Genomic DNA, 27,680 nt, shown 5'->3' on the forward strand with positions numbered 1-27,680 from the left:
GGTGCGCCTCATCCAGTCTGTTGAGGACAAAAAGGCAGAGAAAGGGCAAATTCACTCTACTCGAGCTGGAACGTCCATCTTCTACCCTCGGACTTCGGGACGGTGGTGCTCCCCGTCCTCGGGCCCGCAGACTCAGAGGGACACGTGGTTGGCTTCCTTGTTCTCAGGCGTTGGGTTTGGACTGGAACACCACCGGCTTCCTTGGGCCTCGGCCTGCGGAGGGCAGATCGGGGGACTTCCCAGCCTCCATAATTGCCTGAGCCAGTCCCTCATAGTAAATCTCTGTCTGTCTGTCTGTCTCTCTGTCTGTCTATCTATCTATCTATCTGTCTGTCTATCTGGTCTCCTCCGGAGAACCCTGGCTGCACAGTCATCCAGTAAATGACAGAGCTAGGATTTGAACCCACACTCTTGTGACCTCAGAGGCGAAGCTCTTAAGGGCTGCATTCTAAAGACATGATCCCCGTCCCACTAGGATGTTACACTCTGGGTGACCAAGGGAACACACAGAAAATGAGAAGGAAGGGCTGTGCTATGTGTCCGAGAGGGCAAGCGAGGGGCTCTAGACGGGCAGCTTGGAGACACCATCCAGGTGGAGCTGTGGTCAAGAAAACAGAGGCTCAGGTGTGGGAGAAAATGGAAAGGCCTCGCTCTGTGCCTTTGAGGGCTAAGAACTGATGAAGGAACCTCTCAAGACTCAGTTTTCTCCTCTGAAAAATGGGGACAAGACCCATCTCCTCATCTCTTGTGACTGTCAAATGAAGTACGCTTGGTAAAGAGCTCAGCGTAGGGCTTGGCTCCTAGGAAGCACTCAGCAGGTAGCACTGCTGTTCTCTTTGTTGCTGTGGTTATTGCTGTCAATGTCATTAGCAGGCACTGTCTTAGGTGCTGGGCAGCCAAGAGGCATAAGACCCAGCCTTGAGGAGCTTAGCGTCCCGTGAAGGAGAGCAACCTGTGAATGGACCATTCCCATTGCTTGTCTGCTTTTCCGTGCACGCCTCACTCCTAAGAGAAGGACCCAAGCAGATGCTGTCAAGTGAGGAGCATCGGTGAAGATTTTTAAATGCACTGCGGGACGTGCAGTAGCAGATGGCACCCAGGCTGCAGTCCGTGGGGTTCGGCTGAACCAGGCCAGGCCTGGTCTGTTCTGCAAGCTGGGCCTGGGTTTGCTCTGCCTGTTTCTCTTTCTTCCGGGGAAAGCGTGCTCCCCAGGGCGTGTTTTTCCCCTGGCAATGTCAAGTGCACAAGCACCAGCATACTTTAAGCCTCTGCTCGTGGCACATGCTGTGGTCTCACTGGCCAGAGCGAGTCACATGGCCAAGCCCAAGGTCAGGGGGGCAGGAAATACTTCCTCCAGGGAGAGAAACTACGAGTTTGCATGGCCTTTGCATGGCCGAGGGCGTGGAAGCTGAAAAGGTTGGGGAACGCGGGCCGCCGTGCATTTCGCCCTGAAGTTTGCAGGAGGAGCAGGCTGCAGGCGCAGCGCCGGCCCTTGGCCTGGCAGATGCCTTATTTTGCAGGAGACGCGCCTGGGGGTGGCCGAGCACCTCCCCCACCGGCTCTGTGCCGACCACCCAAACTCCTGAAGGTCCTGCGGCCATAGAGCCAGCCTCAGGCTCCAGCCAGCAGCTGCCTTTATCGAGTGTGCCGCTGACTCATTATTTACACAGACTGTAAAATAAAGCTTAACGCAGGATTGCCGTCAGTCGGCGCATCTGAAGGCAGCTGGAGCTTCCCAGTTGAAAGCAGACTAAATAAAATGGGGAGGGAATAAAAGGAGAGCTGCACGTGAAATGTGAGGGGATGCTCCAGGCTACTGAGGTTAGGCATCTGCCCGCAGAGTTGTCTGAAGGGGCTGATGGCGGCAGCTGGCAGCGGAGGCTGCTCTTCCGTCCTGTTGATGTGTTTATCTGGCGCCTGTCACCGTAACGGCTGCAAGCAGTATTAATTATGAACTAATTCTGCCTCATTCCTTCTCTTTGCTGGCTCTGCCCTTACCGCTACCTCCCCCGCTAAACTAGGAAACTTACTGAATACATGGCAGAAACTTGGAGTTCTGGGGGCAGAGTCCACCAAGTAACGTGCAAACAACCTCTTACATGCCCGGCACTAGCCTCAGTGCCTTTACACATATAACTGAGTCTTCTCGTATTCACAACCACCCTATAAGGTAGGCATTATTATTATTCCTTGTTTTTCGGATGAGAATACTGATGCCCAGAGAGGTTAAGTAACTTGAAAAAGTCGCACAGCTTGGGATGGCCTGGCGATTCCTTTCACCATGGCCCTCCTGACTGGGCTCTACAAGGTGGTATTTTGAGAGTCCTTTCACTGGCCTTGGAGGGAAATCGAACTCTTTACCGAGACTGCAATGTAGGTTCCAGCTCCCAGCTGCTCTCCAACCACATCTTTTCCTGATACTCTCACACTTGTCCAGGTGCCTCCAGCCACCCGGTCTTTCCTTTCTTGCATTTGCCAAGCCCTTCCCTGTCTGCGGGCCTTTGCAGGTGCTATGACTCGCCCAGAAGCCGCCGTGAGGATCACAGCTTCCCTGGTCACTCTCCAGAGGCACACGGTCCTCTCCTCGCCCTTCCTGCCCTTGGTCACAGCCGCCGGCATGTCCCTTCCTGGGCAGCATTTAGGTTTGTCTATTATCACGGCCTCCCCCTCCCCACCTCCCGGGCCGGTCTGTGGATTCTGTGCAAGCAGGAAGCGGACTCGTGTGCTCATCTGTGTGCACCCAGACCTGGAACTCAGAGGCAGGGGAGAGCTTCAGAGTGTGGGCTCTGGGAGCGACTTCCTGGGCTCAGATCCTCGCTTCACCACTTAAGCTAGATGGTGCGACCTTAGGCCAATGACTGAAGCTTTCTGTCGTCTGTTTCTCCATCTGTAGAATGGGGATAATGATGGGCTTGTTACAGAGAATGAATTAACTAAGCCATGAAAATGCTTCCAGTGCAGGAAGCATTCACAGCGTGTGAACTGCCGTATCCTTGTCGTCATGCATGTTATGATCCCTAGCAGTACATACTGGACAGTTGGTGTTGGTCGAATGGATGAACGAGTGAGCGCCATCTGTCGGAGGGGAAACAGAGGCCCAGCCGGTCCACGGGGTTGACCATGAGCTCAGCGCCCCGGGGTAGCAGGCTCCTTGCACCTCATTGCTCAGCGTGCCACACCCTCAGGGGTGATCTCCTCGGGGGCTGCAGGGTTATCATCGTGTGCTGTGCAACCCTGAACCCCGAGCGCTCAGCTGTGCAAACCCAGTCCTGCTGTTGAAAGTAAATAGGTTTGGGGGTCCCCTTTGTGCGGAGTTCTGTCCATCCGTTTAGGGGAGTTGGATAGATAATTTTGTTGGTGGAGAGTGACATTTTCCAGCCCATGCACCGGGCAAGACGATTCCAGGCCCTGCAGAAGGTGGGTCTGGTGGGCTCTGTGGTCCTTTCCATCCGCCCCAGCAGCCCCTTCAGTCCAGTCTCTCATGCCAGGCCTCTCCTCTTGGAAGGCATCTGCTGGAAGAAGCTGTAGGCTGATACTGAGGCCCAGCCGGGGACCAAGAAGGTCAGTCTGGAGCTGCCGTGCATGGCAATCTGTGCACAACATGCTTCTCCATACCCTTCATTTGCAGTCTGTTTTGGAGGGTCTAGTCCTGTTTCCACTCTCATCCTTGCCTTCTGCTCTCCAGGACTTGAGCAGGCTCCCCCGGAGCTTCAGCGCTCTCCACTGCCCTCCCTTCCTTTCTTCGCCACCCTTAGGCCTCTGCTGCCTGCTCCGTCTCCCACCTCTGCGGCTTCTCAGGGGCCCTGCATCGCTCTTCAGTTCCTAGATGCGGGCCTGCTCTTCTTCATACTCTGTACCATCGCCAGTCCTGCGCCAAGTTCCTAAATTGAAGTGTACACCCACTGAGAGAAGGGTTTCCTTTATCCCAGTGTAATCGCTCAGCCTTCCTGAAATGCTCATCTTGCTTATCAAAGAGAGTACGTTATCACAGGGACCCCCGCCACCCTCGTTTCAGCCACTCCCGCTTCAGAGCAGTGGAGGAAGCCTGGCCCTTGGAGTGGTCAGCAGTGGGAGGCTGGTTTCCAGAAGCCAGGGGCTGTCAGCTGTGGTTTTGGGGCCGGGAATTCTGGTGCCAGGGTCATCCGCTGGGGCTGTCGGCCTTGTTTGGGTTTTCCAGTGGAAGCTCGTTAACATATCCAGTAATGGGATGCTGGGTGGTCTGAGTTGCCCTTGGGTTTTTAAAGGCTGTGAGGACTCCAGGGTTCCTGGTGTTATGTGGCGTGTCTGTGACTTTAATTTCCTTTTTAATTTCTGTTGAAAGGACGAAAGAGCTCTGTGGAGTTAGAATCTACAAAGGACCTGTGTTGTAAGACCAGTGGGTGTCTTGAATGGCTAAGTAATTGGAACATGCGGAACCACCCAGGTTGAAACCCTTGGCCGAGTGGGATCCCGCAGGCTCAATTCTGTGAACAACAGTGTGCAGGGTCATCCTGGAGGAAAAGTCACAAAATGCCAGCAGTGGGCATCGCTGAGGTTGGGTCACTGGGGACTTTTATGTCTAGTTTTAGGCATTTTCCATTTTTTTACACTGAGCAAATTACTTTCATGTTTTGAAAGAAAGATGTAACTTAAAAAATAAATAACATTCCTATTCCTTGAGCATGCAATCTTGTGACCTTAATAAGGAAGGTGGCAAAAATGACTGTAGAAGCTAAATATGCAGGGTTTAAAGGCTACCATCATTTTATTATTTATGTTTATTAAGGAATACAGATCTTCCTAACTTACAATGGGGTTACGTTCCAATAAACCCATCATAAGTCAAAAATGCATCGAGGGGCCGGCCCGGTGGTGCAGCGCTTAAAGTGTGCACGCTCCGCTTCTCAGGCGGCCCGGGGTTCGCCAGTTCGGATCCCTGGTGTGAACAGGGCACCGCTTGGCACTCCATGCTGTGGTAGGTGTCCCACATATAAAGTGGAGGAAGATGGGCATGGATGTTAGCTCAGGGCCAGTCTTCCTCAGCAAAAAGAGGAGGATTGGCAGTAGTTAGCTCAGGGCTAATCTTCCTCAAAAAAAAAAAAGCATTGAGGGGCCGGCCCCGTGGCCGAGTGGTTAAGTTCATGCGCTCCACTGCAGGAGGCCCAGTGTTTCGTTGGTTCGAATCCTGGGCGCGGAAATGGCACTGCTCATCAAACCATGCTGAGGCAGCGTCCCACATGCCACAACTAGAAGGACCCACAACGAAGAGTATACAACTATGTACAGGGGGGCTTTGGGGAGAAAAAGGAAAAAATAAAATCTTAAAAAAAAAAAAAAGCATCGAGTGAGAAGTTGAACAAGGTCAACAGTTTTCAAAGATTGTTCTAAAGCAGGATAGGCCGTTACACACACACAGGATCGTTTCACAGCTGATTTAAGTGTGTGTGTGCGTGTTTCAAAAGTTAAGAAAATGAACAAAGCTACAGTCCCCCTCAGTAAATCTGTGAAGCAAGACGACTCCCCACGCTGACCTCGTCTCAGAGCCAGCCCGTTGGGAGCGGTTGGAACTCCCGGCTGGAGCCGCCATCGCAAAGGCAGGTTAAGTTGAATGTTGTAAGTCAAGGGCCGCCTGTGTTAATATCCTAAGTATGCGGGTTTGCGTTGGAGCTGGGGACGGGTTGAATGGGGCCTTGAAAAAATATGAGTTATGAATTGTTTCCTGTAAAAGTTAGAATCAGAAAATAAAACAGCACTAGGGAGGAAGGGCTCCACCCTCACAGTTTTAAATTTATGAGGTATGTGCTGTTTGACCCTGGGTGATTCCTTAATCTCTCTTTGCCTTACTTTTCCCATCTATGAAATAGTATAGAATGGTACCAGCTCATAAATTGTTTTTTGACTGAAATTAATTCACATTTGTATAACTCCTGGAACGAGCTAGAACGTGGCAGGTGCTCAGTGTCCTCTGCTGCGGGATCACCCTTGTGACGTTTAGGCTTTTGGCTGGTTTGTGCCTCCATATCAGAAGTAGCAGCCGCAGTAAAGTTACGTGGTAAATGACATTATGTGGATAAATTTCTGACCGTGTCTGAGCCACCGTGCTCAGTTTTTTATTTAGATGATCCCGTTTGTCCCCACATCTATTTTGTACCCTTTTTACTGTTACTGTCTTCTCGTTATAGATTAAGATGCAGAGGCTCAGAGAGGTTAAGTAACCTGTCCAAGACCACACAGCTGGTAAGACCGTGGCCCTGACTCCAGAGCTCACGCTCTGAATCCCTGTGCGCCGTTTCTTGTCTTGTGTGCTGTGTCCTCCTGCAAGCTCCCGAGCACACAGTTGACTGCTTTCCCTGGCGTTCCTCCTGCAGGTCCAGCATCCTCTCTTGAGGTGTTGTAATGCTCTTCCAAGGGTGTGTGCCGGGTGTTTCTCCAGCTGTGTGCTCAAAGTGAAGACTGAGCCACCGCCTGGGGGATGTACGTCGGGGCAGCCCGGAGCCGCTCACAGCCGCTGACCTGACCCAGAGGTTCACGGCTCAGATGCCACATACTGATGCAGAAGGGGCTTGCGATGACACTCAGAATGGGAATTGAAAGCTGAGTAGTTGATTTCCTGTCTGTCTGTGGTACGGTGTCTAGGCAAACAGTTCATCAGCGTCTGTGTAAATACCCACCCCATAGGGGTCAGGACCCGGCGGGAGGGGCTCCTCTGCCTCCCATTGGTTGGCGAGCGTCGGCCCCTCTCACCTGTTCGACAGTGACTTGCTCTGCCTGGCTCTGTGCTGGATGCTTCGACAGATAAAGATCACTCGGCGTCAGGTGCACGGATGCTCCCCTGGGGGCCGCGGAGGGAGGAGCCGAGGCCTCTCACGAAGGGCTGTAGGAGCCTGGGGGCCGTGGAAGTTGGATTTTTATCCCAAGAGCAGAGGGAACCCAAAGGGCAGGACAGATTTGCACTTAGAAAATCTCTTTGTTTGCAGGGTGGAGCAGCAGTGGGCAGAGGCCAAGGTTGGCACAGAGGCCCTGGCTGGATGGCCGCCTCCCCAGGAGGGCTGCTGGCCGTCTGCTTGAGGATGGGGGGAAGTAGACAGGCTCGAGATGTTGGGGGGGGTAGGGGTGACAGGACTCAGTAGTAGCTTTGATGCTGGGGATGGGGAGGGTAGAAAGGGACCTGGCCCCTGTATCCGGCTGGAGAGATTGAGTGGGCCTTCCCAGGTGTAAATGTCCAGGTTCGTGTGGCAAGGGAGAGGGTTACCTTAGAAGAGAGTATGGCATTGGTTCTCTGCCTCTTCGAGCGGAAAGATAACAGCGCCTTTATCTATGTGTGTATGTGGGTGTGTGTCTATCTGCGTACGTATGTGTGGATCTATGAATGTTTGTATGTGTGCACCTGTCTTGTTCACTACTGTACCTATCATCTGTCTATCTGTCAGTCTATCTGTCTATCCATCTATCTATGTATCTGTCTGTCTGTCTGTTCATCTGTTTGTCAATCATCTATCAAGCTCACTGCTGGACCTCCAGCCCCCAGCCCCGTGCCTGGCACACAGGAGGCGCTCAGTGGAGATCTGTTGCCGGGACGATAGCAGTCATGGCGGACTCTCATCAGCTGAGGCCCCACGCTCACAGCTGAAGGTGTAGTGGAAAGACGGGCACTGAGCAGGCCGTTTCAAAGGTGGCGATTCGTGGAAGGAAGTGTGTAGGGCGCGCTGTGCACAGGCCGGGCTGCACTGAGTAGGGGGCGCTGAGCTGAGGCTGAGCCGTGAGCAGAGGGTGAGAAGGGGAGAGTTTTCTAGTGGAGGGCACAGCGCGTGAGGGCGTGGGGTGAGGGGAGCGTGGCCTCCAGGACAGGACGCGGACGGGGAGACAGGGATGTGGAGAGACCATCATGAAAAAATCTGCTGGAGCTGCCCGTGGGGCCGTGTTAGACCCTGATGGCGGCCCGGGGAGTGGGAGGCTGTGGAGGGTGTGAGGGCAGTCTGGAAGGCAGGGGCTGGAGGCAGGCCGCCTTGCCCAGAGGAGGCCACGTGGCTTGTGGGGCTGTAGCAGGCTTTATCCGCTGAGCCAGGGCACCCTTGAGCCCAGTCTGGGACGAGCCTAAGGCTTCCTCTTCAGGTCCCTCCAGCTCCCTGTCCTTCTCGATGTCTTAGCCCATTCTGAGCGCCTGCTTGGTTCCAGACGCTGTGCCAGGTCCTGCGCACAGCAGCTGGTGCAGGAGCTATTGCCATTATTATCCCCGCTTCGCAGTGGGGAAACCGAGGCTTAGAGACCCGCCCCCTTCACTCTGCTGGACGGTGTCAGAGCGGAGTCCCAGCCCAGTGCCCAGACCCCTGTTCCGCTCATGGACCAGCTCTGGCGCTCTCAGGACTCCAGGGCCTCGCCCTGCCCTGCTGCTGGCCACGGGCCTTTTCCTGGACCACCGTCCTGGCCTCTCGGAGCCACCCTGCCTGCCCTGGGAGCCCACGTGGAGCCCTGCAGGCTGGATCGCTGGTGGGGACAGCCGGAGGAGTGGCAACTCCTGCTGTGGGCGATCCCGCCCCACCCTCGCCGCCCTGCAGTCCAGCTCCCAGCGGGTCCCCTGTCTTTCCACACCGGTGAGCTGCCGACAGCGAGGCTGGGAGCAGCGCAGACGCATCTGAGAGCTGGTCTGGGGTGAGAGGCCTTTCTTGTGTGATAGTCACCTGCTTCGGAGGCGTCTCTGAGACAAGAAGTCGCTGTCTACGGAAGTGGGGTGTTCCTAGTGCGCCGAGGGGTGAGCCTCCTTGTGCCCTGCCTGGTCCCGGGGCAGCCAGCTGGTAAAATGCTGAGGTTTTTGGTTGCTTTGGGGCCGGAGGGCATTACCCCAAAGCAAGACATGGTTCCTGGCTGCAGTCTTGTGCTGATTTTTATGAATGAAAATGGTGTCCCTCTTATTGGCGATGATTTATCTGCCTTTTTTCCCGATTCGTTTTTTTAATTGTGGTGAAATATGCATAACGGAAAATTGGCCATCTTAGCCATTTTTAAGCGTACTCTTCAGTGGTGTTAGGATGTTCACATTGTTGTGACGATTGGCCTTTTAAATCCAGAAGAGAAAGCCTGGGGGTGTTTTGTCCAGAGAGATAAAAACGAGCGTGTAATATTTCTTCCTTATACTAACGTCCGGGGAGTTTATTCCGGTTTGCCAGTCTGTTGCTCGTCTGCCTCAGTGAACCCATCTGGGGGTGGGTGGGTGGAGACCGAGGCTTCCAGCGTGTTCCAGTGCCATCTAGCGTCTGTGGGGCCTCGGCGGCCGGCCCGGCTATTGGATCTGTAAACCCCAATGTCTGCTAAAGAGCCCCCTGAGAGTCTGTCTGTTTGGATCAGCGCTGTTTTCCTGGCTCCGATCTCTCGGAAACTTGAAACTGAAGTTCGCTTCCTTAACGGTCATAACACTTTGTCCCTTTGAAGCTCAGACGGGGGAGATTACTGTGAACCTGATATTAAGCTATTAAGCATCAATTTGGCGAACCTATTTAGAAAGGAGAGCTGAAGACGGAAAATAAAGCAGGAATGAAGGGCCTCCTTTGCCAGGACTCCTCCCTCCCGTTGGAAACTGTGCCTCAGTCACCCGTTTTTGTGCGAGAGAAGAGGAAGAAGAAGCAGCATGTGTGTGTACGAGCATGTGCTTTGATGACGTGTGTCATTCTAACAGCAGTAATAAGAGGAATAACTCATATGATGCGCACTGTGAATGTGACACTTGTAAGCATTTATATTTTAGATTATTTAATCCTCCTGACAACCCAAAAGGAGTAGGTGTCATTGCCCCATTTTAGACAAGAGGAAACTGAGCCACAGAAGGGTTAGGTAATTTGGCGAAAAAGTCACGTAGGTGTGTTGTGATAGAGGAATTTCTCAGGACTTAGAAGCCCCTGGATTTCGTTGGGGTTCCAGGCAAGGGTGGCTTTCCTTTGTTCCTCAGGTAGCTTCCCACGGTGGCTGTTGGCTCGCGTGTCCACGCGTCACCTCTAGTCCTGTGCGCCTCGCAGTGTCGTGCACAGCATGGACTGCAGGTAGTGCCTGTTTGGGTGGCCGGGGCAGTGTGAGCTCGTTTGGGGTCTTGGGGTCTGTTTTGAGGAGCCCCCAAGTACAAGGGTGTGAGAGGCTGTGTATGGAGGAAAGGGCACCAGCCTGGAGTTGGCAGGTCTCAGTCCTGTCCCCAGCTCTGTTGCTCAGCTGCCACGTGACTCGAGGTGAGTGGCTTCCCTCCCCACGCCTCACTTCTTCTGTTTGGGGATAATAAAATGAGTTTTATAGGACGTTGGTTTTTTACGAGGATGCGTAAGGCAGTGATTATGATGACACCTTGTCCTGTGTGCCCATTACATTTTACCTTCATTTACCTGTGATCTGGAAAGTTCAGCTTACTCTATCTCTCTGTCCACGTGCATCTGGCATCTTCTGCCGTGACAGCATGTCTGCCATATCACCTGAGAGGGCTGAGTCCGTTTTCTATTTTAGAGGATAGAATGGTCCAGCTCCGAGTGGACACAGGTTCTTAAATGTCTCTTCCAGTTGGAACAATTGAAAGCTGAGAAAATTACGTGGTTCTATCACTTCTTCCCGTCTTTCAGATGTCCGTACACATAACACACATACGTAGACACGTGTGCATTTACATATGTGCATACACACACAACACATGCACGCATACGTGCATGCATATCAACCTGGATGATTTTGGATGAAATATAACAGGAATGGTGACAAAACCAGAAGGACACCAAGCATTTGGATGGACAACCAGACACTGCGAAACAGATTGTGTTCGTCCGCACGTTGCCTCCTACAGTGCAAAATTAAAATGTCAGCATCTTGTGGAAACTGAGAGGGGGACATCCCAACGAGTTCCCTGCGAGCAGGGGACGATGAGTCGCGATGCGTTACACAGCCCGCACCGTTGCCCTCTCAGCGGGGTGAAGCGTCCCGGCCGCTCTCCTAGATGTGCTGCGTGGCTGCTGGTTACGCGAGCTAGCGATGTTAACAGGCACTTTCCTGGGGCCTGGTGAAGACTGAGTCCTCTGAATCCTGTTTTTCCCAGCAGGTCTTAGGCTGCACCATCACAGATTCTCACCCCGTGGCGTCTGTAATGTTGGCGTGTCTGAAGAAGTGATTTCTTAATCCAAAGATGTGGTGCTCTGGGAGAGAATTTTACCGTTTCTCTTAATGGCAGTGTGGAAAGTGAGATATTTTTGTTCAGGGAGCTCTTGCGGGTCCCCTTCTCAGACCGTGGAGGAGGCAGCCGTGTAAATGTTGTGAGCGTGAGCCCAGGCTGTCAGCTGAATGGTAGGAATGGAGCGGGAGCAGCACCCCGGGCCATCTGCTCCTGACCCTCATGGAGAAATGGAATCGCCCATCCCTTCCTTCCTGGGCTCATTCGGTTACACTGGAACCTCCCATCTGGCTGGAAAATCTGCCATTGGACCTGGAGCAGGAAGGAGAGCGTGGAGTTGGCAAGTTGGTGGTGGGACCTCGGGTGTCCCAGGCACCCAGGAGAGCACCAGCTGCCTGGCACCATGAGGGTGTTAAATGGGGTGAAACACTAATTAGTCTTCCAGTTCTCTCTGCGTATGGTCCCCTCTCCACTCTCCTCACCTGGTCCCTCTCTCTCCCGCAGTCCTCACTCTCAGTCCTCTCTTTGATCCCCCGCCCCCCTTCTTTCCCTCTTTCTCTTCCTCCCTGTTGTAGATGCAGCAAAACTAGGATGAAGTTAGATGGACAGTTGGGATGGCCGAGGCTTCCACCATCTTTTGCCTCGGCCCAGGGATGCAGCCTCTCCTCTTGTCTATGCAAAGCATTTAAATGCAAGGTTGAACAAACACAAGGTTTTGCTGTGGTTTGCTCTTGTAACCAGATCACTCAGGTCAAAGCCAGGAGTCCAAGAAGATGCCTGGGACAAGTTGGGCTGCACATTCCAGTTCCATGCCTCTGACCAGCTTTTGCCCTTTCGCAGGTGGAGTCTGGGACGGTCAGGGACAGTAGCCATTTCTGGCAGACACCGTTGGGGGCTGGTAATAATTCTGACCTTCCATTCCTTCGTCCTGCCTTCTCCTCCCATTCGGAGTCTTTTCATTAACCTTAGTGTCTAAAATGACAGCTTTTTCATGCCCTCTCCCACCCATGCCCTAGAAAGTTCTGTGATTCAAGAAGGATGGCAAACACTGAGTAAAAAAAAGTCCATTGGCCTTTGGACTATTTCGAGTTTTGGATGATGCTCTTGGGCACGTTACAAAGCCCTAAGTGGGGGAGGCAGTATCTGGCCTTTCCCAAAAGCGCTCGACCACAGCGTTGTTTCTTAGAGTTACATCTCGTGGACCTACACGGCCAGAAGTCTGACTCGCAAAGGCTTTCCAGTACCAGCCCTCCAGGGTGAGCGGTTGCTTCCCCGTTACCCAGCCCGCCATCCGTGCGTGTGAACCGGTGCACACTGAGTCCTGCGCTCCGTGGTGGTCTGCCTACATGGGCGTGAGTGGCAGTGAGAGCCGACCGTTTTTAGGATTACACGGAGGTGTGCGGCCCTGGTGCCTCCTGTGCACTCTCTGTGTAGGTTCCATGTGGGCCCTGCAGCATAGAGGGGCCTTGTTGTTTCACACACGTGGCTGCTGATGGCGAGGGGCTCACCAAGTTCCCTGAAGCCTCACAGCTAGGAAATGGCAGAGTCAGAATCAGCGTAAACGTTAGAAAGAGTCCGTGGAGCATAACCAAACCATCTGTGCCAAGCCTCGACCGTCACTGGGCAGTGACCTGAACTGGGGTTGACCAGGGGACAGAGTTGTGGTGTGCCCTTTCTCCCGCTGTTTGTGTCTGTGGACAACGGGTCTGCCCTCTGCCGCTGCAGCCAAAATACCGTACCCTTTGGCCACCTCCACACCTTTTAAAGTACGGGATTCAGTTCAGATAGCTACAAGTCCATGTTTATCCACCCAGCTTCTGATGACATGAGCACATGAGTTCATTTTACCTGCAACTTCTCCTGCCAGAATTAGCAGATCCTGTGCAATCTGGGGACTCTGGTCAAAATCAGGGGGGAAGATTCCGAAGGCAAAGTGTCCAGTGGAGGCAGCCCCAATGGAGACCGCCCGTTGCAGGAAGCCCCTCGTCTGCAGGCAGCCGAACACCTGAATTGGTTTCCGGGAGGGTTTAAGGTTTGTGAGAACAGTTCGCTGGAGCTGAGCCAGTATTAATAAGCGCCTTGTGCCCACGGACAACGTTGTAGATCGATACAATATATGCTCCAAAGTCAGATGATAAATGAGTACCGTTATGACCTAATTAGCAAGACTCATATTTAGAACGGATAAATAATAATTCCACCCCTTAATCCTAGACAACTTCTTGCAAAATGCCACTAAGGCAGCTGTCCTCTGCCGCCAGAGGAGGGCGAGGGCAGCCGAGTGAGCGTGTACGAGTTTATTTGCTCCAGCGATGAGTGACTGTCTTGTCTGTACTCACAGACTTCTCTAGCTCAGGCGGCCTTATTATTTTTTAAGGTTAGATAATTTTAAGTGATTATGCTTAAAAAAAAAAAGCCAGACTGCCTGTTGAGGGTGGTGTTTCCTGGGCTCTCCACAACTCGGGCGGCTGTCTCTCACCCTTCAGGCTGTTGCTTTTGAGCATCGTTAGCCTGAGTACCTGACTGAAGGTGACGAGGTTGGGTCCACGGTCGGCCGTGCCACGAGCTGGCTGCTCACTGCAAGAGGACCATTGCCTTGTGGGCAAGGACATGGCTGTGCAACCACAGAGACCTGGGCTCACATCCCGCCTCTTACCTTTCTTAATCTTTCTGAAGGGCAAGTCACTGAGGAGGATAATTGTACCTACTTCCTTGGGTGGCTGAGAGAATCGGTGAGATAGTGTGTCTGGTCTTAGCACAGTGCCTGACGTGATACAAGACCAGATCAGTGTTAGTGCTCATTGATAGTTTCTCTAGATCTCAGGTTCATCTTCTGTACAATGAAGTGGCTGGACCAAATCAGAGGTTCCCAAAGTGGGGTCCTCAGAGTCCTAGGGTTCCGTAAACAGATTGATGGGGGTGACCTACATGGCATTTTCACTCTGAGGTAGAAACGCCCGATTTCCTTGCTCTTGGCTGGACTCATTTCCGCGTCAGAGCGACATCCATTATCTCCTGCTCATCAGAGCTTTGCATTGGCAGTTGCCTTTGCTCATGATTCATTAAAAAATGGGAATCAGATGAATTAGTACTTAATAATTTCATTGGGGTGACAAAATGTTGCAACCAGACTGCCCTCACCCTTCTTATTCAAAAACTGCCTGTGGCTCAGAAGATGGCGCCGGTTGGAAGATGTGATCCTGGTGGGTGGGGGATGGCTGGGCGACAGAGAGGACTCGTGCTGGTGGGAGGTTGAACCCTGGGAGGGGATGGCATTTTCCAGTTTGCCCTCTCCGATTCTGTGAGTGCAGCCTGTGAGCCAGCAGGCTTCCAGGGAGCTGGCCTCTGACCTCAGGCTGTTACTCTCAATAGGAGTCAGGACCATCTGTACCTGTTTGCACACCTTGCCTGCCTCTCCCCGCCACCCATCGTCCGTGAGCTTGTGGCTTGAGCCGGGTAAATGTCCCTATGACCTCAGGGAGATGGCCCCCTCCCGTCTGCTCCCTGCTGCAGGATTCCCTGCTCTCTCCCGCGGCATGAGGTGTCTCCATCTCAGCACTCTGGACTCTGGGCTGGCGAATTCTTCGTTGTGGAGGGCTGTCCTGTGTGCTGAGGAGGTCTGCCAGCATCTGACCTCTACTGCTAGAGACCAGGAGCACCCCCACCCTCAAGGTGACAGCCAACAGTGTCTCCAGGACGTTGCCACGTGCCCACGGTGGGGCCAGACTCAGCTAAACATCCCACCTTCCCTGTGAAGACTTCATTTCCAGCTCACAGAATGCGTCAGTTAATTCTAGATGGTCCTGACTTTGGCGTGTGTCTTCGCTCCAGTCCACAGCTTTACTTCCGTGTCTCTCCAGAGCTGATCTGCGTTTGACATATTGATTTTTAACAAGGAACTCTTGAGTTGCCGCCGGTGACATGAATTGAGTGCCTGGTATCTTCCAATCACTTCATGCGTATTTTCTCTTAGTTTTTACAACCATCCGCATCTTTACTGGGAAGGTGTCTGAGGCTCAGAGAGGGTAGGTAACTTACCTGTAGTCACACAGCTGATGAATGCAAGCCTGTGCCCTTTCCGCTAAACCCCCCAACGCTGCCAGTTCCGAGAGAGCAGCAGGAAGGCAGCTGGTATCTCTGTTGGTCTGGGAGTTGGGTGATCCTCCGTGGCAGTGTTTAAATTGTCTCGAGGAGACAGGGGTGAAGGGCGGGCTGGGAGTGCCCTTTGTGCATGGATATTAGGAAGAGCTAGCGTGGAAAGACGAATGACAAGATCTCTTCCTCCGCGAAGCCGGCAGCGGGAGGCCGGCTGAAGTGATGGGGTGCTCTGTAATTGTGGAGTCGGGCGCGGGCTGGTTCCTGGTGCTACAGCCCTGAAGGCTGTGTCAGGAGTGGGGTCGGCGTGACAGCCTCGGGGCCGCCCTTGGAGACGACACATCCCTTACTGGGTAAGCGCCATGCCGGGGAGAAGTAACTACATTCCTTCTGGCAGCGAGCGAAGAAGAGGCCGGGATGAGCAGAGGAGGGGGTTGGTTTGCTTTGGAAAGCCGTGCTCGTTACCTCTGACTGCGGCTTGTTCGTTCTTAACCAGCACTGACCTGGGCAGGTCACAGAAGAGGAAATCCAGTCAACTGTGATCCTCGGAGAAGATGCTCACCCTCCAGGAGACAGGACCAATCAAACATGAGCAGCAAGGACCCTCCGCACACTGGAGAACATCTGGCCGTGTGTGGAAGTACGTGATGGAGGGTATTGTCCTCACTGTTTCTAATGACGAAAAGACTCCAAACCCCCTAGATGGGCATTGGTAATGCAGCACTTGAGTTTTACAAAAGAGCAAGATGTTCACTGATAGGCTGGGAATAATACGGTTTGTGTGCACTTTAAAAACACGTACAAACCAATGCTACATAGTGACTCTAGGTATAAATATGAATAGGGAAGTATGTAAAAACTGACTTTGAGGTTGCAAAACAAACTCAAGAAAATGATTACCTGGAGTCAGTGGGCTGAGGAGTGGGCAGACAGTGCATTTGAGAGGGGCTGCGTGAGGAAACCTTTGCTTTATCTGAAAAATATTAATTTTTAAAAGAATTAATGGAAAGTGACGAAATCCTAGCTAGTGTGAAATTCTGGGTGCTGTTGAATATACATCTGTAAAATTAAAAGTATGTAATATAACATATATATAGTTTTAAAAATCTTTCTCTGTATTTTTGAGAAGTCTCTGCCCTCTATGGAGACGTGTGTCACTCACGCGGCCTCGCGCCCTGGGCTGTGTGTGGATCTGATGGTGCCAGTAGGTGTGAGGATGCCGGCGGCCGGCTGCGAGGCCCAGGCAGGGTAGAGTTTATTTAGTGAGCCCCTGTGCACCTTCCTTCCATCCTGGCTGAGTCGTGCTTGTAGCATCTGGAGGCCTGGGAGGACCTGCGTGATTTACGCGCTCGTCCCTGGAAGTTCACGGGCGTTTGCTTTGTAAAAACTCCCCAGAGCGCACAGCAGAGATCAAAGTCAAGAGCAGGCCGGGGTCAGGTTATGTGCGCCTTAGAAGGCTGGGGAGGATGCGGGAGCAGATGCCTCCCTCCAGGAAACGGAGGAGCCGCCCTGAGGCCTGGGGTCTGGTGCTCTGGCAGGCACAGAATTTGAGCAGCTCCGACAGACTCCAGGGCGCACCTGATGGGCCTCGGGGTACGCAGCACCCGGGTTCAAGCGGTCGGGAGTTTGGTGGGCTGAGGGTGGGGAGTCAGTCAATAAAGGGAGACGGATTGGGGAGGAGGGCGTGTCAGCTAACCAGTGTAGACGAAGGCAAGGAGTTCAGCTGGTGGTTTCTGTGACAACAGGTGGACGGAGCCGGTGTCCCGGCCCAGGAGACGGCAGCTCAGCCCGTCCCCATCGGAGCGGGGCCGGTGAGCAGTCTGGCCGTGGGAAGTCCGGGAGGCGGGCTGTGGCTTGGCACGGCCTCGTCTGCGTTTCTGACGGCAGTAGGATCTCATTTAAACTGCAGTATTGATCTGCTCTGTGAAACTGCAGCATCACTGATTTTTTAAAAGGCCGTACGATGGGGCCCTCTCCTGAATCTCAGAGAGGTTGTGCATGCCTAGTTTGTTCTGTTTTCTGAGAAAAGAAGCCTCTGTTGCCCACCCCCAGCTGCCGCCTCCCTTGCCCTGGGGACAGCCACCGGGGTTCGGGGCTGCGCACGCGGTGCCCACACGCTGCAGCCCCGTGGCCTCCTGTCAGGCCGCTCTGCACAGCAGTGCCCGAGGCTCACACCTGGTTCGTGGCCTCTCTGGTGGTGTTGCCTGATGAAAGTGTGGGCTGCAGTCTAGACTTCGTTTGGACGTCCCCCCTGGATTGGTGAGGTGAGCTGCCGCAGAGCTAGACACAGGCAGTGCGTCCGTTTGCGTCTCCGGGTGATGCTCTGTCTGTCTGTGATTGCAGTCGCGTCCAGCCTAACAGCTCTTGAGGTGGCATTCCAGTAATACAGCCTGGTCACCTGCCCACTCTAAACCTGGCTCCTCGTTGACTGAATGTTGGTTACACAGGGCTGCAAGGACTCACTGAGTCGACCCACAGTGCGTGCTCAGCCCGCTCTCTGCTTCCCACCTCTGCTCTTGGCGCCTTGAGTCGCACGTACTGATGTCTCCAAGGGACCAGGCAGGTGGGTGGTGGTGTCGCCGGCCAGGCGGGACCATGCACAGTGGAGGGCACGCACTCCGTGAGGAGGAAGCCCCAGCTCGGCCCCAGCCGGGCGCTGTGGTGAAAGCCCATACTGTGTTGCCTCCTCTTCTGTCCTTATCAGAAGGGCTCTGGTTGGAATTTTTGTGTGAAAGCTCTTGATGTTTAATAGCTGGAAGAAAAAAATTCAAAATCTTTTAAGACACTGTGCACTCACACAGAAACCCAGCCCCTGGGCTCATGTAACCCCAGGGCACAAAGGGCCACACCACTCCGGTGGGATTTAAGTGCAGTTGGAAAAGGAGCCAAATTGGTGTAACCTGTCGTTAATGCACATAAGAAGCATTTATTAAGCACCTGCTGTGTGGTGGGCATGATGTTAAATCCTTGACCCTGCAGATTCCTAGCCACCAGTGAGGTGGCGTTAGCTGCACTGCGCAGGTGAGGAGCCCAATCTCAGCCTGGAGTAGAGTTTGCCTGGGGTCACACAGGCGTGGCGGCACCAGTATCCGAACCCCTTTCTCTTCTAGGGACTCTGGCCCGGTCACCACGCCCTGCCTCCCACAGCCTTGCTCACCCATCTAACAGTCACAAGGCATCCCCTGGCCCCGATGGAAACGCAAGCATGGGTGCCCCCCTCACCCGGCCCCCACGGTGGTGGCCTGTGGACTTAAATGAGAAACCACAGAGGCTGGTACCACTACTGAATGCTGCTTGGCCACTCCCCGACCCACCGGGCTCGGTGGACATTGTGCAGAAGACAGATTTGCCAAAAGGCTCGATTGTGTTAGTCTAGAGACAACCTCCCTGAGCAGGAGAAGCTGTAGTGGGGACGTTCCTGCCTCCTGCTTGAGCCCAGGGAGGATGCCGGAGGAGAAGGAGAGAGGCGCAAAGGCTATGTTCAGCCTTCCTCGTGTCGTCGGCTCGGGCTGCCATCACACAGCACCCCAGACTGCCTGGCTTAGACTGCAGACGTTTACTTTTTCACCGTTCTGGAGGCTGGAAGTCCAAGATCAAGGCGTGGCCAGTCTGCTTTCTTCTGAGGCCTCTCTCCTTGGCCTGTGGATGGTCACTTCTTCCGTGTCCTCGTGTGGTCCTTGCTCTGTGCCTGCAGGTGTCTGATGTCTCTCTGGGTCCAAATTTCCTCTTATTATCAGGCACCGGTCAGGACCACCCCAACAGGCTCATTTTAGCTTAACCGCCTTCTAAAGACCTGACTTCAGATATGGCTAACCCTTGGCGTGCTGAGGGTGGGAACTTCAACATATGAATTTGTAGGACAACATGGTTCAGCCTGTAGCACAAAGTAAAAAGCCAAATAGATGGGAGCTGATGAGAAGCGCTGTGAGGCCCAAATTCTTACTCCGACGCAGCCACCCACTCAGGCCACTGATGACACTCCGGCTCCAGTTGCTCATTTATAAAATTGGAATAAGGTTCCCCATTCTGCATCTCCCCAGGTTATTTTGAAGACCAAATGTCTGGTAAGAGTGAGAACTGTGGGGGCCGGCCGGTGGCCGAGTGGTTAAGTTCACGCACTCCACTTCAGCAGCCCAGGGTTTCGCTGTTATTGAATCTTGGGCATGGACATGGCACAACTTATCAGGCCATGCTGAGGCGGCGTCCCACATGTCACAACCAGAGGGACCACAACTAGAGTGTACAACTAGGTACCGGGGGGCTTTGGGGAGAAGACGAAGAAAAAAGAAGATTGGCAACAGATGTCAGCTCAGGGCCAATCTAAAATAAAGAACTAAAAATAGAAAGAACTGCGACATGGCAGCAAGGTTTGGCTGTCAGCTCATTGTCAGTGGTAAGAGGGTAAGTTGCTTGAGTCTGTTTAAGAACTTTCTCTCCCTTTATAAAAGTCTTACGCACCCATTGTCCGTCTTGTTTACATAATTGAAACCATCCTGTCAACAGTTCCATAAGCTGCCTTTATTGCCATGGTCTAGTAACTTCCTGCAGCTCCCATAAGTGGCCGCAAACGAGATGGCTTAAACAGAAGGAATTCATCCTCTGCCAGTTCTGGAGGAGAGAAGTCCAGAGTCGGCGTGCAGCCGGGTTGGTTCCTGCCCCAGGCTCTGCGGGGGAGTTTGTTCTGTGCCTCTCTCCTCGCTTCTGTGGCTGCCAGCAGTCCTGGCATTTCTTGGCTTGTGGACACGTCACTCCTGTATCCGCTTCCGTCTTCATCCGGCCTTCTCCCCCATGTGTCGCTGTGCCTCGCATCTCCCGCGGACACCGGTCATGGCGCTCAGGGCCCAGCCTCAATCCAGGATGCTCTCATCTCCTTCACTCAGGAGCATCTGCAGAGAGCCCATTTCCACAGAGTGAGCTTCACAGGTGGCAGGGGTTAGGACTTGGACGTATCTTTTTTGGGGGACACAGTTCAACCCACTACACATAATATCGTGTATTTGTTCAAGTCATTAAAAATTACTAAAACAGTGTTTCAGAACATACCATCACATGTCTAAGGTATAATTTCTAGAACACGACAGTTTGCTTGGTGCTCCTGTGACCCCGGCCTCCTGGGTCGCTGCAGAGCACGCCCGGCCCCATGTGCCCTGTGCTGTTGCAGGGTGAGCCGCCAGCTTGAGCCAAGTACTCGGTCTTTCATTTCTTTCCTTGGTTTCATTACATTTTTTATTACTTCTTTTTTCTTACTCTACAGGTAGTACATATTTGGCAGCGGGATTTTGGGAAATCACAAAAGCAAAAAGAAAGCTGTAGATTGGGGGGTCCCGTGGTGATGCTTTTCTCGTCCTTCACCCCTGTTGTTCGTGTTCTCACGCCCGCCATGGCGTCTCCAGGCTTTAGGAGCAGGACGGAGGGGCCCACCGTTGTGACGCACTGGGGCTGTATTTTCTTTCTGAAAATCTCTGGTGCCCCTGGGGGCGTCTCGGTTCATTTAGTGCAGATCCAGCTTTTCTCTTCCCTCACGGGGACAGTGCTGCCTTTATTGTTTTTCTCTAGCCGCCTGCTCTTGGGGAATTCTCCTGATGGTTACGTTTGTCAGTGGGACTGGAAGGGAAAGCTTCAGTCTGCTAGCAGTTGCGATGAGGAGCGTGTACAATCTGGGCGTGGAAGGCCAGGGGTGACACCCAGGAACAGGCAGGAGATGGAGCCGTCTTAGGATTTTCTGCTCTCTTGGTCCTTGGTGACCCTTGGGCACATGCAGCAGCTGGCGACTGAGCCAGGATGGCTCTGGCCCAGCAGGGCTCCTAAACCATATCATCAAGTTCTAAAGGACATGGAGAATTTAGTTATCTTCTGCCACCACAGATCACCAACCCTGTTAAGAATGTGTCCGCCTGGCTTGGGGAGGCAGAACGTGTTGGTAATGACTTGAAATAACATTGTGTCTCACAGCTTTTGTGATAGATTGTGCTGTAGACGCTCTTAGAAGGGGCAAATGAAGTTAGTGAAGTGCCCCCTCTTTCATTCCTCCGTCCATCCATCCGTTTAGCCAACAGTGTTGGTACCGCCTGTGAACTGGCCCCCATGTTGTGCACTGGGCTTGTCAAGAGAAATAAGATATGGGCCTCAAGAAACTGAGAGTCTGAAAAAACGAACAGGCTGCAGGCCAGCTGGTGAGTTTTGTTGAGTACCAGAGAGGCAGAGGCGTGGGCAGTGTTTAAGTCCGTCTGGGGCGCCAGGGAAGGTGGCCTCTCTTCAGGATTCTCGGGGATGAGCAGGCGCTCATGCTTGGGTGCAGAGCAGGCAACGCATCAGGGACTCTGCAGGCGGGCAGGAGATGGAGTCTCTCCGATCGAATCTATAAAAGACCATCCTGGATGAAGTTAATTTGGCAGAAAGCAAGAGGAACAAAGGAAAGAAATAGCAAAATGGAGTAAATAGAAAGAAAAGGGCAAAGTAACCCAATTTGGAAGCCCTAGAAGAACGAGTGATTCCAGCGACAGCGTCTTTGGCCAAGTTGCTGACCTTGCATGGCAGCATCCGCCGGCTAGTGGGAGGTGAGGACCAGAGGGAGTCTGAATCCCATCCCTGCTCCGGTTCTCTTCTTGTTAAGGGTGTCCGAGCGCGTGGCTGCTCCTGCGCTGGCGTCGAGGGTCCGCCTCACGCACCACGTGGTCCTGCCTCGTTGGTCTCAGACAGTAACTGGAAAGAAAGCTGTTGCCGGGATTCAGGGATGGGCTGAGGGTGAGCAGCGCAGAGCCGGTGCTTCCGCAGGGCCAGGGTGCAAGGCTGGTGCTGTCCTTGCCAAGTGGGGACATCCTCAAGAGGCCCCGCACCTGTGTCCACGTGCCCCCGCATTCTGCTGGGGAGGTAAGGCCCTGCTTTCCTACAGCCTCGCTGTGGTGTTCACAGGGCCCGGGCAGGGGCACACAATGCTGCGGGGGGCTGGGGGGGTTGCATAGAGTGAGGCAGAAGGAGTCGGGGATCCTCTTCGTTCCCAGAAACAGCTTTCTTGAAGTCTCCATCAGGCTGCAGGCGGGCGTCACTTACCCCCGCCCCGCCCTGCGTGGTACCCATCCTCTCAAGGAAGAGCGGTGGTGCCTCCCAGTGGCGGTGTATGTCTTGGCCTCCGCCTGTCCCAGGACCGAGGACATCACTTGCGGAATGAACGGGGCGGGAATTGGTCCTTTTAAAGCTCCCCCGTTGGTGCTGAAGGCCTGCGTCCTCGTTCTGGGCCTCTCTGCTGTGGTTCCCTGATGCATCTCCCTTCCCCCCGTCCCCCTGCCTCTGGTCCTTGTTTCTCGAATCCCGGGCCTGCCTGTCTGGCCGGCTGTGTGCAGCTGAGCTCGGTGCTGTGTGGAGGGATCTCCAGGCCTGTCCTGTGCACTCTTGGCCTGAGCGATGCCTTGGCCCCCTCCCCACGCTTTCCTCTCTGCCTGGGATGCCGTCCCTCGGCTCCGCCAGGCAGAGGCCCTCCAGCTGTTCCCATCTAGTTCAGATGGCTCCTGCTGGTGAGCCCCACGCTCCTCCGGCAGTGCCTTCTGGATCCCGGTGGGCTCAGATAGGTGGAGCTTCCCCGGGCATTGCCCACAGTGGCACCGCTGGCCGTCACAGTGGCTCCGCCGTTCTCTCACATGTACTCGTGTGAGTGGCCGGGCCGCCTCGGTGCTGAGGCCTTTCTACAGACTTATCTCAGCCTCGTTTTACAGACGAGGAAACTGAGGCTGCAGCTGGGAAGTTTCTTGCTCAAAGCTGCGCAGCCAGTGAGTGACGGGGCTGGGCAATGGTCAGCACGGGTCTGTTCCAAAGCCGTGTTCTTCCCATGCGCTCTCACGCCCCAGAGGGGCTCAGCGCTGAGCTCAGGGCCCCAGCTCTGCTGCCCTTGTCGTCTTCCTGCTCCTCCGCGAAGCTTAGTAAATGTTCTTTGGCCAAAACTGTCCGTCGTTTGGTGCCGGTTGCACACCAGCGTCTGTGGCAAAGACTCCGGCATTCGCGTGGATTCGGCCGACTGAGCTGCGCTTCAAGGTCAGCTGACGGAGTTGAAGGAAAGAAAAGATCGGTTCTCCAAAGCGCCAGGCCACTAAGTGCCTTGGTTATCTTATCTCTTGGGGACACGACAAGGAAAGTCCGGGTTGCAGACTAGGCATGGGGCTGCCTGCGAGCCTCTTAGCCTGGACCCCAACGCCTGCAGCTGGCGACTCTGGGGCGTTGATCCCAGCACCACTGCAGTGCCTCCTGTGGCCACCGCCTCTCCCCCCTCATCAGCTCCTCACACTCCCCATTCCGTGAGGGGAGCACCGGCAGGGGGAGCCTGGAGTGCTGACTTTCAGACCCCCTCAGGGAACTGAACCACCGCCTGGCTGAGAAATGCCCCCATCCCGTTTTCCTTTACCTAAAGATCCACGAGTCTCTCGCTTCGTGGTACGCGTGCTCCCAAAAGCTGTGTGGAGCTCGCGTCATTTTCTGAATCCACTGGAGGGGTCTCCCTGTTCAAAGGAAACTGCTCATTAGTCATAAAACCGGACACTGTCAGAGACGAAAGGAACCCTAGTGATGATCTAGATGAGGCACCTCATTTTACAGATGGGAAAACCAGAGAGGTTAAGTGACTTGGCCAAGGTCACACATCTCATCTGAGATTGGAATTGACCTTAAGTCAAACAGAAGCCTGTGTCCTCTGAGGCCTCTCTGAGGCTCTTTTGTAATAAAGTCACCCCACCCCTACCCATGGCCCTATCCACTCATAGCCCTCCCCACAAAAAACCCCAACATAATCTGTTTTGTGAATTTGGCAGTACTTATATCAGGGAGGGTTTCATCAGGGCTTCTGGCTCTGCCGGCCTCGTACCAGCATCCTTTGGTCCTTGTGCGTTGACCAGCTCTTCCAAAAGAAGAAGGCTCTGCAGAGAAAGGTTAGATGGGAGCAGGGACTGCTTATCCCCAGAAAGGCCTGCTGGCGAGGTTGGCCCCCACTGGCACCTGGACACTTGGATCTGGGCAGGGCTCCCGCCCCGACCGTGGAGAGTGGCTCGCCGCGCCTCCGCCGTTTGTACTGACAGCGCGGTTCAGGCTGAGCGGCACCTCCTCCTGGGGGTCTGGAGCCGTGCTCCGCGCCAGGCAGAGGCCGCGGCCAGCCCAGTGAAACCCCGGGGCCCGGGGCTGCGCTGAGCTTCCCTGATAAACAGTGTTTCCGTGTGTGGTCAGCACCTGGCTGGGGTACTGGGTGCATCCCGCGGAGAGGACGCCTGTCCCTCCCGGCTTTGCCCACTGCCTTTCCCGTCGCTAACTTTGCTCTGTATCCTTTCGCTGTAATAATTACAGCCGTGAGGATGACTACCTCCTGCTGAACCATCAACTGGGGGGTCTGGGGGACCCCCAACACAGCGGGTGATGAGTTCTCGTCCGGGGCACAGTCAGACAGGCTGTTTCCTTCTCTTAAGGGAGGCAGCAACAATGAGGGCTTTTGAATGAAGACTTTGGGGTCCCGCTCGCCTGGGTTCCAGTCCCGACTCCGCCATCTCCTGTGTGTTTGGGGCAAGTCATTGCCCCGCTCTGAGCCTCAAGGATCCCCACCCCAGGGGATGTTTCTTCTTGAGGATTCAGCAAGGAGCCCGCATAGAGGAGCTGCCTGACCAGTGAGCGCATGGTCTGTGTGGTCAGTGCTGTGCCCTCACATCTGAGAACAGGGCCTCCCGGCAGGTGGTCAGCCTACTGTAAACGTTGGTTGATGTTTACTCCAAGAGTGGGTCAATGCCATGGAGGTTGCCGTGGGAAGCGCGTGGGTCTGGGAGAAAACAGAGGTTGTAGTCAGGTGAGGTGTAAGTTTCTGTCTGACCGGCTGACCTTTCGTGGGACGCCCCTGGGCGCATCTCCTCTGTGCCCAGACCTGCTGCCCTGTCTGCTGGCTCATCTGTCCAGACGGAGAGCAAGCCCCCTTCCCCCGAGGGCACTGAGGCTTCCCCCTGGATTTCCTCAGTTTACCTCTTTCTGGGTCAGTCTGTGAAGTTGTAAACGCAGACCTGTTATAAGTCTGTGGTCCGTTAGCTGGTCTCATGCTGAGTGGCTCAGTGGAGCGGCCCTTGTCACAGTCCCAGCGCCCGTTTCCCAGAGGCCCGCCTCACGCTGCTTCTGTCTCTGCATGTGGAGCCAAGAGGGCGCGAGGGAAACAGCGTCCGCACGTTCGCTTGCTCCGGTGGTGGGCAGCGGGCCCCTCCCGCCTTGGGGAGTTTCTCGAGCTTGCTTCTTATTAATGTTTCTTTTACGGGATAAATAATGTGCAGATGTCGTCGTAGACCGACGAGGCTGGCCCACCGTGGAAGGTGGAATTTGCTGCCTCTCCCACAGCCCAGGGACACGCTTCCTCCTGAGCTTTTTGTAAACATTGGCTGGAGGTGCCCATCGGTTGGGGGGTGCAGCCGGAGAACAGGAGCAGAGCTCAGACCGAGGGTCAGGAACCCGGTTCTAGTTTCACCTCAACCACTGAGTTGTCCCTGAGGCTTTGGCTGTTCATTTCCTTTTCCGTAAGCGATGAGTTGATCCAGAAGATTCCCTTACATCTCTGGCCTTCCTCCAGAGTGTCAGTCAGCACACAGAGTCCCAGTGCTGATCTCTGGGAGGGTCACACCCTCTGAAAGCCACACTTCAAGCACCAGGCAGAATTAAATGCCAAGAACGTGCTCATTCTGCCGCCACCACCAGCATCCCCAAGCTGACGGCGAGGCAGAGTGGGCACACGGTGACTCATCTTTAGCATCCAAGAGAGGACAAGACCCCATGTGCAATTTCTTCTGTGCCTGAGTAGCTTTCCTAAGGCACTGCCCCTGGAACCCCAAATCTATAAGCGGCTCCCGCTGTGGTCACTTGAATTTGGGGGACTCTGTCCGCCTCTCGGAAATCACCTTCAGAGATCTGGAGAAATCTTGCTGCGAAGAAACCTCTTCAACTCTGTCTAACCAGCGTCTTCTCCATTCCACCTTGACTCTCCTGTGCCAGCCCGTTCCAGATGCTGTGGCTGCGTTAGCCAGGTCACTGGGTTGGGGATCTGCTCCGTGTCTTTCCATCCATCCGAATTTTCTTGGAGCCTGTGTCACAGCATTAAAGCCTGAATGTTTGTGTCCCCCCAAAATTCATACGTTGAAACCCTAATCCCAGTGTGGTGATATTAGCGAGTAGGGGCTGGGGAGAGAATTAGATCATGAGAGTGGAGCCCGCTCGCCAGCTCGCTCTCTCCTGCTGTGTGAGGACGCAGGACACATCTCCAGTCTCCCACCCCAAAGGGCTCTCACCAGAACCAGAAGTGACCGTGCTGGCACCCTGGTCTCGGACTTCCGGCCTCCAGAGCCAACTGCTGAGTAAGTGTCTGTGGTTTATAAGCCACCTGGTCTATGGTGCTTTATTGTAACAGGCTGAACTGACTAAGACGCAGAGGGGATGTTCCCGTCCATCCTAATGGCGACCTCATTTGGGGCACAATTTTGCATCATGGACAAACAGATGACCAGCTGACCCCAAGCAGCTGCCCCCTGGCCTCCTGCCACAAGTCCCTGTCCCAGGGGCCCATCCTGTCTTCAGGCTCGGTCTGTCTGTCTGTGTGCTTCTTTCTCTCCCTTTTTTTCGCCTTCCTTGGGCCTACACTCTTCTGCACCATTTCCTCATCTCCCCATCCTCTCTCTCTCTCTCCCCCTTAGTTTGACCTCTGCTGGGAAGGGGATGGCCTTTGACCTCAGGCCCATGACTCTTCCAGGGTTGGACTGGTTTATTTGCTATCACTTGGTGTCTCATTGACCAGGAATTAATTGGTGGCTGACAGGCTCCTCCGAGTGGATCTTGGCTGTCTAGGAAATCTGCTGATCCAGGATTTTCCGATGTTGTTAACAACCCAGAGAGCACGCTCTCGAGTGTTCTCTCTCTCCAGGCTGCTCCTGGCTCTGACTGTGTGTGATTCAGTCACTCTGCGCTGTGTCCTTTCGGTGACATTCATTATTTATTTGGGGCCCTTGAAGCTATGCCTCAAAATGTCATGAAGAATCCTAAATTATTTGATTTTCTTCCTCTTTTGTGTAAAGAATTAGAATTAAAAACCTTGGTTTGAGACAGCCCGGTTAAGGAGCAGCTATATTGACTTATGCTCTGCTCCCCAGTTCATTTTAGCTGCCTGTTTTCCTCCTAGTCTGGCTCCGAGGTTTAGAACAAGTCAGACAGGTGTCCTAGCTTTGTGACCTTGGGCACTTGCTTAATATTCCTGAGCCTTGATTTCTTCCTCTGCAAAATGGGCATCATAATACCCACCTCACAGATTGGCGGTAAAGATTAAATGAGCGAAGAAGAGGCTGCAAGTGCTTCGCTCACTGAAGAGCATAGTTATCTCTAGGGGAAGAAAAACTTTACCCTCTTAGGTAACTCATGGGGGCCTGCAGATTAAACTGACAAAAAATAGGTTAACAGGAGAAAAAAAATTATTGACGTTAATATCTAT

At 53.9% G+C, this 27,680-nt stretch overlaps 1 protein-coding gene across 17 annotated transcripts in view; it reads left to right on the forward strand.

The window, feature by feature from the left end:
* The window catches only part of LDLRAD3 (low density lipoprotein receptor class A domain containing 3), a 417,721-nt gene that overhangs the window by 328,357 nt on the left and 61,684 nt on the right, over positions 1–27,680 (forward strand). For 7 of the 17 annotated variants that reach the window (XM_023653878.2, XM_070229294.1, XM_070229296.1 and 4 more), the window contains one exon: positions 15,702–15,845. The exons of the other annotated variants lie outside the window; for them this stretch is intronic. In XM_023653878.2, coding sequence (XP_023509646.2) covers positions 15,702–15,845 — 144 coding nt within the window. The remainder of the gene's footprint in view (positions 1–15,701; positions 15,846–27,680) is intronic. 17 annotated transcript variants of the gene reach the window in all.

This window comes from Equus caballus, chromosome 12 (genome assembly GCF_041296265.1).
Source record: "Equus caballus isolate H_3958 breed thoroughbred chromosome 12, TB-T2T, whole genome shotgun sequence".
NCBI classification, from domain to species: Eukaryota; Metazoa; Chordata; class Mammalia; order Perissodactyla; family Equidae; genus Equus; species Equus caballus.